The 12,715-nt window shown below is 57.7% G+C and overlaps 1 protein-coding gene across 3 annotated transcripts; it reads right to left on the bottom strand.

The window, feature by feature from the left end:
- Window positions 1-468: 468 nt before the first annotated feature.
- On the bottom strand, window positions 469-12,278 carry SIK1 (salt inducible kinase 1). 3 transcript variants are annotated; one of them, XM_037144564.2, is made up of 14 exons: window positions 12,114-12,277; window positions 11,325-11,492; window positions 10,762-10,878; window positions 8,175-8,238; window positions 7,838-7,999; window positions 7,558-7,682; window positions 7,334-7,457; window positions 6,476-6,696; window positions 6,031-6,180; window positions 5,475-5,597; window positions 5,148-5,361; window positions 4,314-4,592; window positions 3,395-3,626; window positions 469-2,925 (listed from the first exon to the last, which is right to left on the bottom strand). In XM_037144564.2, the coding sequence occupies exons 2-14, from the start codon at window positions 11,478-11,480 to the stop codon at window positions 2,541-2,543; spliced, it is 2,352 nt and encodes a 783-aa protein (XP_037000459.2). In that variant the 5' UTR covers window positions 11,481-11,492; window positions 12,114-12,277; the 3' UTR covers window positions 469-2,540. The 3 variants fall into 3 exon arrangements, with proteins under 3 accessions (XP_037000459.2, XP_053513824.1, XP_053513825.1); XM_053657849.1 differs by lacking the exon at window positions 6,031-6,180 and having other exon boundaries at window positions 12,114-12,278; XM_053657850.1 differs by lacking the exon at window positions 11,325-11,492 and having other exon boundaries at window positions 12,114-12,278.
- Window positions 12,279-12,715: the final 437 nt, after the last annotated feature.

Genomic DNA, 12,715 nt, shown 5'->3' with positions numbered 1-12,715 from the left:
GAAAACTGTGGCCACAGATAGTTACAGCAGGAGCAGAGCCGGCTGCCGTCTGGGCAGCCACGCCTGCCGCACTGCGGGAAGCGGGCAGGGCCGTGTGAAGACACCAGGAGTTTGGTAGTCAGTCTTCCAAATCCCCGGCTTACAAGCAGATTCAGAGAACATTATGAGGGAAGGAGCAAAGGGTGAACAGTGAGGCTGGGCATGCACTCTCAGGTGGCAGCCTCAGACCACCCCTGCCCGCGCCCTGTGCCCCGTGCGCCCACCTCCACCGCCAGGCGGGGGCGATGGGGTCTGCAGCCTGGTTGCGGCTGGCTCTGGGCGGCCAGGTGGCGTGCAGGGGCTGGCACCGGGCCTCTCCTTTCAGAGCCGAGGCATCCGTGAGCCCGGAGGACTGGGCCTCTCTGACGTGGCGCTGGCGCCAACTTCCCTCTGGAAGGAAGGAAGGGAGGCGCTGCCACCGAGACCGAGTGAAAAAGTCAGGGTTTTTCCCCCAAATATTTTATTTAAATATTAAATTAAAAAACATACATCCACTAATCATTTGGCATACATTTCTCATTGTTAACATAAGAAAAGAAATAATTCAGTTATGGTAAAAAAAAACAAACCATATACATTTTAATCAGGTCACGCAGTGCCTTCCACCAGGCCACCACAGTCACTCGAGAACGGTGCTGCTGAGAAACCCGGACACACACGGAACACACACGTCACACACACTTAAAAACAAGACGCACAGCCTGACTTACAGCGACGAGAGAGAAAACAACCACATGGAAGTAAAGTGCTTGTTGTGGTTCGGAGGCCTTTGATCTCTGGCATGACGACAGAAATGAACTTCAAAAGGGGAACGGGTTCTGTGCTGGGGTCCTGGTGCCACCTGTGAGGAGGCAAGGGCCGCAGCGGTGCCACGCCAGGTCCTCTCAGTCCCCAACCTTCCCGACATGTCAGCGGGAGGCTTTGGAGATTCCTCAGCAGCCGAGGGCAAGGACAGGCCTCCCTCAGAGGCAGCCAGAGCAGCAGGAGCGGTGGCAGGAGGGAGAGCAGCAGAGCTGGGCACACGCAGACACAGGGCAGGCAGGGCTGTGACCGGCTGGGCCACCGCTGTCCTGCTCTCCGGGGACGCCAGGGATCTTTGGCTTTTACAGATGCCCAGCTCCCCTGCTGTCGCCACCTGATTAATACTGAGGGTGTAGGAGCAAGGGAGCTGAAGGCACCTGGGGGCGGAGGCCTGGGGCGGACCGGGCAGAGGGAGCACTCGGCAGCCACCCCCTCCATCCAGAGGCCTCTGGGCCACCGAGAGGCCACCTGAGTCCGCCCGCCAGGTAGGGCAGCCGCATCTCCCTCTCCCACACGTGGACCTGGTGCAGCACTTTGTAATGTTGCCAGAGGGAAACTTAAACCAGGAACACAACGGTGTAGTAAAAATATAAAAAATAAGTAGTGTCTGTCTGTCTTATTTACACACATGTACAGCATCTGCTTACAAAGGGACAAAGCTGAGCGACACTGACCTGACCTCTCACTCCACTTTCTTGAACCAAAGCCCAGCAGGCGTGAGCCTGGGGGAGGCGGGCCTTCCGCTGACAGTGACCCGTGAGTGCGGCAAGGGCGCTGTCTATGTGGCCCAGCCCGGCCTCGCCCTATTGCACAGGTCCACACCCCCCCCACCCCGGCCAGTTGTTCGTTTTTGGACCCTGATAATGAAATGCATAAAACTTAATTAGCAGCGGAAAGATGTGTGGCAGGAGGTAACTTCCCAGGCAGGCACCTGGGACCGGTGCCAAGTGTCGGGACAGAGCCCGCCTCGCAGCCGGCCGCCCCTTCAAGGCTCTTCCTCCTGGCTCGGAGGAAGAATCCCGGAACTGACCCTCGAGCAGTTTACAGAACTCCTCATCTAAAAAAAGAAAAAGTGATCCTCTGTTTACTGACTTCGGGGGAGAGAATTCCAAGATTTTGCAGATTATCTTCTCCTGGGCTGGCCCTTAGAGCTTTTTGAAAACTGATACGTAAAGCACAAAGTTCACAGCTTTCGTCTGAAGCATAAACGTGTCAAGAAGTGGAGAACTGTTAATTTAAAAAAAGGATGCCACTGAACACAGACGCACACACACTCGCTCTGACGGCCCGCGGCTCACGCCATGGCTTCGTCCAAGGCAATGCCCTCTGTGCCCCAAGGCGCCCGTGGACGAGGGAGCTGGTGGCCTCTCCAGCCGCCGGGCTGGCCTGGCGAGAAGAGCTGGCCCTGTCCTGTCCCACCTCGCTTCCCTCCTCCCCCTCATGTCCACCCGCCCCCACGACACACCCCCAATTATTATTTTTCTTCAGAAGCTTTCCAGTCCCTACTCATGGCAGCAGCTGCTCAGTGCAAGGAGAAAACAAAACAAAAAATTAACTAAAAAGCCAAAACACCAAACGTATTGCTTGTTTCGCTTCTAGGAAGTTATTGGCTTTGAGTCCAGAACCGCCTTCACATACTCTGAGATTATTGCTTCGAGGAGTCGGCAGCCCATGCGGGAGGAGGGTGGTGGGAGGTGCCCTCACTGCACCAGGACGAATGTGCCCAGCCGGCCCGAGGTCAGGTCCTCCATCTCACAGTCCCCTTGCGGCAGCCCCATGGGGTCGAAACCCGGGGGCAGCATGGCAAAGTGTGGCTGCAGGGGTGTGGCGGCGGGCAGGGGCACTGCGGCGGTGCTGATGTGCAGGTGGGTGTCCAGGAGCTGGGCTGCGGAGGCCACCGGGGAGACCCCGGCCTGGAGGAGGTGGGGCGGCAGCAGCGGGCTGGGCCCCAGCCCCAGCCCCTTCTGGAGTCCTGACATAAGGAGGGTGCTGTCGCAGGGGGCCAGGACCAGGGGAGCCGGGGGCAGCTGGGGAGCCTGCGGGCAGCCGGGCAGAGCTGCTGGGTGGTGCTGTAACTGCAGCAACCTGGGGGCCAGGAGGAAACAGGGAGGGGGACAGGTCACCACCAGCTCCAAGTGCTGCCGCTCCTGACAAGTTCTGCCTGGCCAGGCTCAGGCACCAGCGGTTTCCACGGCCGCAGAAGTGCCGGCTGGTGCCGCCCAGAACACACGATGCTGTGGTGACTAATCCCCTGAGCAATTCCTGACATTTCCATTCTCAGTCGCGCTTTACAGCAGCTCAGAGATGCCAACCAGACGTGACATTTTTATTCACTGCCCTCCTCCACCCCCCACTTCCAGGCTTTGAAGTGACAAAACCTGACTGCTCCCCACCTCTGCCACCATCTGCGGGAACCAGGCCCCCAGGTCCCCCCACCCCCAACTTAGGAGTAGGGAGGCACACTCATTGATTACATGGACGAGGGGGAGCTGAGGAAATGCAGATGGATGTGAGTGTACCCGGGTCGCAGGAGACTGGCATGGGGCGGGCCTACCTTTGCTGGTGCAGCACTTCTTCCAGCAGGCTTCTGCCCTCCCGGCTGCCTGCCCCGCTGTTGTGCAGGCCCGGGCTCTGGGCGGGCAGCGGGAAGGTGCTCAGGCCGCCCCGAGTGGCCCGGCTGGAGGAGGGCTGGCACACCTGGCGAGCCAGCCCCTTGATCTTGTTCAGGCCCAGGAACCCTTTGGTCCTCGCATTCTTCCTCAGCTGCTGCCGGAAGGCTTTCAGGCCTGGAGAGAAGCCAATGAAGATGGTTTATGGGCCTCTGCTCCCCAGCCCAGGACCAGCAGCCCAAGGCCGGCTGGGTTTCCAGATGGTAGAAAGGAGGGAGGAGAAGGGGGAAACGTGGAAGTGAGGGATGAAAGGGCCCGTGCGCTTTCCTTCGCGCCGGGGGTGCTCGCTGGTCACCGAATCGCTTTCCAGGCCCCCTCCCACACCTCGGCCCTGTGCAGTGCTAGGAAGCCATCTTGTGGGGGTGGTTTGGGGCAGCAGGCCCAACACTGAAAAGGCATGCATTTGGGTCCTTCATGGAAGAAGGGCACGTGCAGTGCCACGGGGCTCGGGAGGGGGTTCAGGGCCTCTGAGCCCTCGGTGGCACAGAGGGAGCCCAGGCAGCCAGGTGTGGAGGGCCCACCCCCAGCCCTGCCCCTCCTCCAGGTCAGGTGCTGCTGCCTGGCATCCAAGTGTCTCTTGAATTTTTAAGACCAGCCACTAGAAGCCAGGTCACTTTGTCCCAGGACACCAGGACACCCAGAATCCGGGTGGCACCTTCAATCTGCCCAGGGAGGGCTGCTGCTCCACCCAGGCCTGGCTGGAGAATGAGGGAACCTCTGCCACCCCGGACAAAGCAACTCTTGCCAGAGCCGCACACAGCATCTTCCAGGGGAAGCGGAAAGGAGAGTGAAAAGAGGAGTCACCTTGTGTGAGTGAGGTGTCCGAAGCCCTCCGGCCTTCCTGGAAGCTGACTGGGAGCAGGGCAATGCCTCCCAGGGCTCCCTGGGCCTGCAGCACCGGGGTGGCAGATTGGGTCCCCAGCAGCGGTGAGGCTGGTTTGAGTGGCGAGCAGGTGCCCCCCAGTCCCTGGACAGCCAAGCGCCCACTGAGCCCCACCGGGCTGTCCCCCACTGAGAAGGTCAGACAGCTGTCGGAGCTTGTGCCTTCTGAAGGGCTCGCTGCGGAGGCAGAGATGACGATGCCTGCAAGAGGGACACAGTGCTCTTGAGGGGCCCTCGTGCTGCCCAAGGCCAGTGCAACCCCTGGAAGCCGGCACTTGTCCCAGGAGAAGAACCGGCCCTGCCACCTTCCCCAGGCCACTGCAGCCACTCCCAGGCCTCGGCCAGCCCTCTCAGCCCACTGATAGGGGTAGCCAGCTGGCCGCGCCTCACCACCTTTCTCCTTAACCTTGGGGGGTGGGTGTCTGTGATGGCCAGAGGTCACCTTGACAGCCCTCCAGCACAGGGGTCCCAGCTACAGCTGATTGGCGGGGCTGACCAAGGACACTAAAGGTCAGGGGCAAGGACCTTCCATCCCAGCACCTGGGGGAAGCTAAATCCCACATTGTCCCCACCACTGAGCAACCACGTGGAGTGTATGTAACCTTTGGGGCCACCATGGTTAAACCAGGGGCAGATCCGAGAACTGTCACTAGAGGCAGCCCGGCAGGAAAGGGGTGTTTTGTATCAGCTCCTCACAGTCTCAACTGCAAACACACCCGCCCACCAGGTTGGGCTCCCATCCACATGGACACTTACATGGAGGCGCGCATGGGGAGAGGGTGGAGACCTCGGCCAGTGTGTGCCTGCGGCCTGTGCTGCCAGGCAGGGGCCTCTGCACCTCCGGCTCCTCCTTCAGGCCCTGGCCCTGCCGGATCTCCTCACCGATGGCCGTGCCCAGCGGGCTGCCGGGGGAGACCGAGCGCTGCCGGAACACGCCGTTGCAGTTGGTGTCCGCAGGGAAGAGCAAGGGCTGTGTGGGATGGACACAAACCAGTGACCTTGTGGCTCGGTGTGGGGGCCGTCACACCACCGGGGATGAGACAAGTCCCGCCCCAGTGCCACCCGGCGCAGACACTCACACACCTGGAGCGAGCTGTGCAGGTCACAGTCCATTTCGGCCTGAAGGACGGACTGCCCCAAGGTCTGGGGCTGCGGGCACAGCAGAGAGGACCGGAACGCGTCACTGGGGAGGCCTTCCTGAGGCACCTGTGAGCCAGCATTGAAGGGCAGATGCCATCAGAAAAGTAGCTTCATGAGCCTTGCAAGAAAGACCGTGCTGACCTCGTGCTGGCACAAGATGCCTGCCACTGGCTGCTGGGGCTCAGAACGTGTGCACCCTCCCTCTGCGGCCGCCCTGTGTGGAAGTGACCAGGAGGAGGCACCGAGAGGCCAGCACCAGGGTCAGTGAGGAACAAGCGGCCACAGGTGGGGCCTGACCCTCAAGAGAGTGACCAGCACCCCCAATTCTCCATGCATTCTGTGGTTCAGGGCTCACAATGGAACCCCCTCTCTGACCCAGGGCTTAATAAGTGGGGGACATAAAGAGGAGCTCAGGCTGTGTCTCGCTCCTAGGCCCATGTGAGCAAGGGATTTCTCTGACCCAGGGGACAGAAGGGCGGGGCTCTAGATCCCTGCTCACCTCCAAACTGCTGTGATCAGAACTCCTGGGCCTCGGCTGCCGGGCTGGGCAGGGCCGGGCCAATGGCGGGCTGTTGCGGTATTCCTTCAGCCGCTCCAGGAGGAGGTAATAAATGGCTGCGAAGTGGTTATAGCTGCTGTTCTGCAGTGACTGGGAGAGGCAGGGAGGAGGAGAAGCAGGTCAGGGCCAGGACAGGGCTCCCAACGTGTGGGCAGCACCCAGGGATGTCTCGAGTCGCTCCCTGACAAGGCTGCTCCCAGGGTTATTCTTGGGTGGCCCAGAATATCCTTTAGAAGAGTGGACAAGCTGGCCCTTAAATTAGCCTGTGCTTCCATTTTAACTCGACTGCTGAGTGATGCCCTTCCTGACACAGGGGCCCCTGCCACCCAGAACAAGCGCCGCTCCTGTCAAAGCCCTGCTGGGGGCAGGACGTGGTGGCACTCACCTCCACGGTCCTCTGCCGGTCCACCCCGAGGGTCTGCATGATGCCCAGCACCTGCTCATCATAGTCGCCCAGGTTGGAGTTGTAGCTGAGCCCGGCACTGGCAGGGCGCACACAGGACAGGGTGGGGTCAGCCTGCATCCACCTGTGTTGCCGGATCTGGGCGATGCTGATGCGCTTGGCGGGGTCCACCACCAGCATGCGGCGGATCAGCGTCTCACAGTCTGCAGGGCAAGGGTGGCGCACTGAGCACACACATGCAGGCCGCTGTGCGCACGGCCCCGCCTCCCACAGCTGAAAAGAACAGGCTCCCTTCACCCTGGCAAACGAATACATGATTGCACCAAAAAACACCAAGGCCAGGAGTGTTGGCCTGTGCCATGGGCTCTGACCGACCACCAAACAGAGCCCCCACTGGGGGATGGGCCTCTGAGGGGGATGCGGTCCTCCTGATGTCCCTACAGAGGTCACTTAGACTCCCTATTCTGCTGTGACCACATGTCAGTGGGCAGCAGGTCACATCTTTATGGGATGGAAAGGAAAAACACAAGCGTGGAGCAGGTGAGACACGGGGGGCACTGGGTGGGGGTTCCTGACACCAGGCCTTCAGCTGGCTCTCCAGGGGACACCCCCAGAGGCAGGCCCCTGCCTATCCCCTAAGTAGGGCACTGGAAGCACACCCGTGGGTGGGGTTCCTGCCGCAGGTAAACACCTTGCGGTGATGCAGGCCTGACTCATAAACCCAGAAGACAGTCAAGCAGGCCCTTCAGGAAATCCATCCCTCCACCGCCTCCAACATGCCCGGTGGAGGGCTGCCACCTGGCCCCCACCCGCAGAGGACAGAGCCCGGCGCACACCTACCTCGAGACATGAAGAAGGGGATGCGGAACCGGCCCTCGAGCACCCGCTGCCGCAGGGCTGGCAGGTTGGGCCCATCGAAGGGCAGAGAGCCGCAGACGAGGACGTACAGCACGACACCGAGGCTCTGCGAACAACCGGACGGCACGGTCAGCACCTGTGTGCCCTTACTGGCCGGCGCTTAGCCAGTCCTGGCACCCAACAGGGGCTGTGCACAGGGCTCCTACCCAGATGTCCAGCTGGGGACCTTCGTACTCCTTCCCCTCAAAGACTTCCGGGGCTGCGTACGGCGGGCTCCCACACCACGTGGACAGAGGCTCTCCCGACTTGTAGAAATTCCCAAATCCGAAGTCTGAGAGGCAAAGAAACAGACGATGAAGTGATGGCGGAGACAGTAGGGGCCTCAGTTTCGAAGGTGTGTGAGCCAAAAGCATGGAGACCCTCACCGGTATACGGCCCCTCCTGCAGGACCATGCTTCCTGGACACGGGGTGACCCTCCTGCTCACCTGCCAGCTTGATGTCCATGTTTCCATCCAGCAGCAGATTCTCGGTCTTGAGGTCCCGGTGCACGATGTGACGGCTGTGGCAGTACTCCACAGCCGACAGAATCTGCCAGAACTTCTTCCGGGCTTCACTCTCGCTCAGGTGCCCGTTGGAAGTCAAGTAATCTGAGGAGCGAAAAAAGCAAATTATAGCCCCCAAATCCACAAGTGCGGCTGTCACCCAGGCCGCAACGGATGGATGCTGCGCAGTTTTAAGGCGGGCAGACCCAAGGCAGAGGAGCGGTTCTGACACATGGGCACCACTGGCTCTGGGCAGATATTAAAAATGAGGGCGCCTTACCAAACATTTCTCCATTTTTTGCGAATTCAGTGACAATATAAAGCATGTCCTTTGTTTCCATAACCTGAAAAAAAAAAAAAAAAAAAGACCGAACGTTTAACCACACAAAGAAAGAACATACCGATGGTGTAAATAATCTACCTGAACCCCAGGGAACTGTTAACTCCTCTGGATGAGCACACTCATTATTTTTGAAAAGGAAGGAAAAACTTTCGCAATACAGAAACAAATTAGGGGATTCCTATTAGAAAGAGAGTTTTTAAAAAATCCGAGCTGAATTCCTCATGAGCCTGCCTACCCCGATACATCTTCGCTCAGTGAAGGTCTAAGGTATGAGAATTCTCCTATGCTGTACTGTTAACTCACTTTGCCTCACCCACCTGGGGGCTCTGGAGGCTACAAAAGTAAAGGTGACGTTGAGAGTTCTGCTAGGGCTTTCTTCTAAAAGCCTAGCAGGCAACAGACTATTCGAGCCAACGGCCAGCACAGGTGAATAATAGATAGCAAATACCCCATCCCCACGTGCGTTGTAACATGATTAATTAGGCCACAAGAAGCTGGCTTTGCCAGGTGAGCTACGACGGTCCCGTTGGCTCTGGGTACAGCAAACCACTCAGCGAGTGTCCACGGCAACAGACAGTGCCAAGTGCACCTGAAAGCAGGGGTCCCCAACCTTTCTGGTGCCACTGGCTTGCCTGCTGTGGATGGATTGGGGTAGGGGGGGTGGGATGGCCCGAGATTCTGGGGACCCCTGCCTCAAAGTTTCCCTTATTGATTGAGAATTTTATTTCACTCTGAAAAAAATGTTTTAAATAATTTAAAACCTAAGAAACATGGTAATAAAATTCAAATCTTTGGTACTGAAAGTAAAACTAATTCATATCTGAGTATTTAAAATTATGTCAGAGGAAGACAGAGATAATATATTCTTACAGAAAAAGACTTCTTCGGGGTTCATACTATGGTTATTCCTGTAAAAAAGACACTTTAAAGACAACGGCTTTGAGCTGGAAATCTAGGAATGAACACCACGCAGGTCAGCTGGAAGTCTGCCTGCCCTGGCCCTCAATGCATGTAAGTCCACCCCTTTTCTAAATAAAAAAAAAAATGACTTAGAAAAAGTGAAGAGTAAATGTGTTTTAAGTTTAAAAACAAACAACAACAACAAAAAACCCTCAAGGAAAGAGTTTAGTGTCTCACCAAGGTCCTGGGCCTGAGCCAGCTGGGTGAAAACCAGATACCAGCATCAAAACCAGGGTAATAACACTCGCTGCTACCCCACACAGTTAAAGCAGCACACAGAGAAGTACAAAAATTCACCCCAGAAAGGACCTCCAACTCGGGTCACCGGAGCAAGGCAGCGCTAGCTGAACTGGTCCACATAGGGGCCAGCAGGGGACAGTAGCACAGGGAAGCCACGCTCTGGCTCATCGTCCAGCTCAGTCACAAACAGACAGGGGTCAGTCTACCCCTGCAGAAACAGGCCAGGCACATTTCTCAGGCACTGACATCAGTGACCGGGGAGGAAACTTCTTATCCCGACGGCAACTCACAGATGACAACAGAAACAAAACACGAACATGATGTGCGTGCTGCTCTGAACAAAGATGAGTAAACTGTCATTCTGGAAACACGAGCCCCGGTGACTACTTCTCCCTTCGGTTGAGTAAGGAGCCTTCCGTGGGGTGATTTTTGATTACAGTCCTACCTCCTGCCCACTGCACACCTAGCCCTGCCGACGGCACCAACACTCACACCAACCCATATTCATTCCAGACTCTCAGGGGTGCCTGCGAGTCAGCAAAAGGAACTTGCAGCCCACACAACCGGACGGAATAGTGAGCATGTGCAGAGAACTTGTTCTCCTGCACCAGGCTCGATTTCATCTTTGCAGAAGTGGCCCCTAAATAAGAGACTGCTTTGCTGTCTCAATTAAAGCAGCACTTACTTTCCAAAGATATAATTCATTCGTTTCAACAGAACAAAAATAAAGTCACAAAACAAACCAACAGATGGGCAGGGTGAGGCCTGTTCTTAACAAGGATTAAAGGACAAGCTCCTTGCTCTTGCCGCTGCAGAGGTGAAAACCTCTCCATCTCGGAGGAGAGCGCTGCCCCAGGAAGATGAACGTTCCCGGTGGCCTTTGCACAGATGAGTTTACAAAACCGAGTAGGAGCAGCCACTCTGCAAGTTTCGTAATTATCTGCAAAGGCAGAAGTTTCACTAGAATTTGTCCTTTCTTACTAAATGCTTGACTTGTGGCAATACATACATCTGGCTGTTTGTCTTCATAGTAAAGGCAACAAATTCCCCCCTCCACATATTTAAAACTGTAACAAATGATAATATTCAATAAAATTTCATAAAGCAAATCTCAATGATGAGCCAAAAGCAAGAAAATAACTATAAATGCATCTTTGCCACTTACAGAAATCAGTCTGTTTACCCTATACAAGCAACTCCCTGACTCCAACAAAAAAACCAGAAAGGGGCAGCCTTCAGAAACTGCAGGCTTAGGTTGCTGGAAATAAAAACTAACACACTTGCCAGAAGTTACAGTAAAAGGCAGACTTCAGTCCTTCCTTACCTGATAAAGCTTTATGATATGGGGATGATTCAGAAGCTTCATGATCTGAACCTCACGGTATATTTTCTCCAAATTGCTTGAATCTAGGCGTGTTTTATCGATTATTTTTATCGCTACCTATAAAATTTTAAAAGAAAAAGGATATTTTTAAACAACCTCACTTAACCTAATATACACATTGCATGTTTTCCAGGTTAATTTCTAAAACACTTTTTGTCCCCAAAAGGTCACAAAAAGTTGGGGTGGGGGAGACCAAAATAACTATTAATATTACTTGAAATAGCCAAAGTTAAGTAACTGTCCTAAGTCTTTGCAGGCTTGCTTTACAGAGCTTTAGCTCTGGAACCAAGAGCACTGCACTCCTGGGTGATTTGTTCATTATCCTCTTTGCTGTCCCCTAATATTTGTTCAAATTATGCAATCATAATACAAAACATTTTTTCTTTACCAAACTAAAAACTGTCAGCGTGTAGACCTTACACGACGGACCCTACAGGCAGGAATCCCAACAAGCTGGCTGCCCCCAGGCAGGGTCCACCCCAGGGAGTGTTCACCCCAGGCACCTGGGTTTTGGTGACTCGATGCCTGGCCAGCTTCACCACGGCGAAATTGCCTTTGCCCAGGGTCCGCTCGATGTCGTAAAAGCCCACCCGGAGGGGCTTCTGCTGACCCTGGCTCACGCCCGCTGGGGCCTCGCTGAACTCCGACATGATCACCATGACTCCGGGCACCTGCGGACGCCGGGAGCGATCAGCGACGACCCGGATCACACACCCGCCAGCCCCGCCGCCGGCGGTCGGCTCCGCTCTAGTCCCGCCGGACTCTTAGCCCAGCGGGGAGCTCAGACCCACTCCCACACTCGTTCCCCCCGCCCGCAATGGGCTCCACTCCTGTGCCCCCGGACGCCCTTAGCCCCGCAGGGAGCATGGACTGTTCCTACACCCGTCCTCAGCCGCCCGCGGTCGGCTCCATCCCGAACCCTGTAGCGCTTCAGTCCAGCGGGGCATATACCCCGCTCCCCGCGGTCGGTTCCACTCCAGTCCCCCGGACACCCTTAGGTCCGCCGGGCGTGTGGACTCGCCCTCGCCGCCCCCCGCGCCGGACTCCTACCGCACCCCTCACCCTGCGGGCCGTGTACCCGCCGCCCGTGGTCGGTTCTATTCCGAACCCCCAAGCCCCTGACCCCGAGAGGTGCGTGGATCCGCTTCCGCCACCCCATAACAAAGGGGATGCGGCGGCTGCAGGGCAAGCGGCGTCCCGGCCCGACTTTCCAGCGCGCACCCGCGGGGCCGCGGGAGACCCGAACCCAGTCCCGCGGCGCCACCCCGGCCGCCGTCTCATGGCCGTCTCACCTCCGCTGCCTTCCAGACGCCAAGGCTGGGACGCCGCTCGCCCCGCTGCCCACACCGACCACTTGGCCGCTCGTGCTGCTCTGGCGCCTGCTGCTCGGATCGCCACAGCCACCGCCAGTACAGCTTGCCGGACCGCGCAGCATGTCAGCTCTGAGTCCGCGCCGCGTACCCGGCCGCACGCGCCACCGCCCCGCCTCCGACCCCGCCCCCAGCCCCGCCCCGGCCCGCCTCCGTCGGCTCCGCCCCGCCGCCGCGCCGGATTGATACAGTCCCATTGACGTCGCTTTGACGCCAGAACGACGCGCGGCTCAGCGCCAGGCGGAGGGAGAGCGGGAGATCGGGCCGTTGCCAAGAGACAGGCGGCTCTGACGCGCGGGCTGGTGAGGCCGTCGCCCTGGCGACCGTGGGGCGGTGACGTCAGGGGCGCCGGGAGCCGCAGGCCCGGGGTAGTCCGCCCGCGCCCGCGTTCCCGCCGGCGTGCGCCCCCTACCGGGCGCCATGGACTCTGCAAACGGCTTAACCCTTGCGTACCCGCGTACCCTGCGCGCAGCCTTGCCGCGTGCTCTCGCGAGCATGGCTGCGTTCTCGCCTGCCCCCTCTTC

This window comes from Artibeus jamaicensis, unplaced genomic scaffold (genome assembly GCF_021234435.1).
Source record: "Artibeus jamaicensis isolate MK-2021 breed Jamaican fruit bat unplaced genomic scaffold, CSHL_Jam_final scaffold_474, whole genome shotgun sequence".
Classification (NCBI taxonomy): domain Eukaryota; kingdom Metazoa; phylum Chordata; class Mammalia; order Chiroptera; family Phyllostomidae; genus Artibeus; species Artibeus jamaicensis.
The sequence above is the reverse complement of the archived record's forward strand: the minus strand, read 5'-3'. Positions and strand labels throughout refer to the sequence as shown.

What these genes read in the sequence shown, in the direction of transcription:
- SIK1 (XM_037144564.2), bottom strand. Translation starts at nt 11,480, where the DNA reads ATGGTGATCATGTCGGAGTTCAGCGAGGCCCCAGCGGGCGTGAGCCAG. An exon ending in AAAAAATGGAGAAATGTTTG is followed by an intron (nt 8,000 to 8,174) that starts GTAAGGCGCCCT and finishes TTCGCTCCTCAG; the next exon opens with ATTACTTGACTTCCAACGGG. An exon ending in CCCCTTCTTCATGTCTCGAG is followed by an intron (nt 6,697 to 7,333) that starts GTAGGTGTGCGC and finishes CTTGCCCTGCAG; the next exon opens with ACTGTGAGACGCTGATCCGC.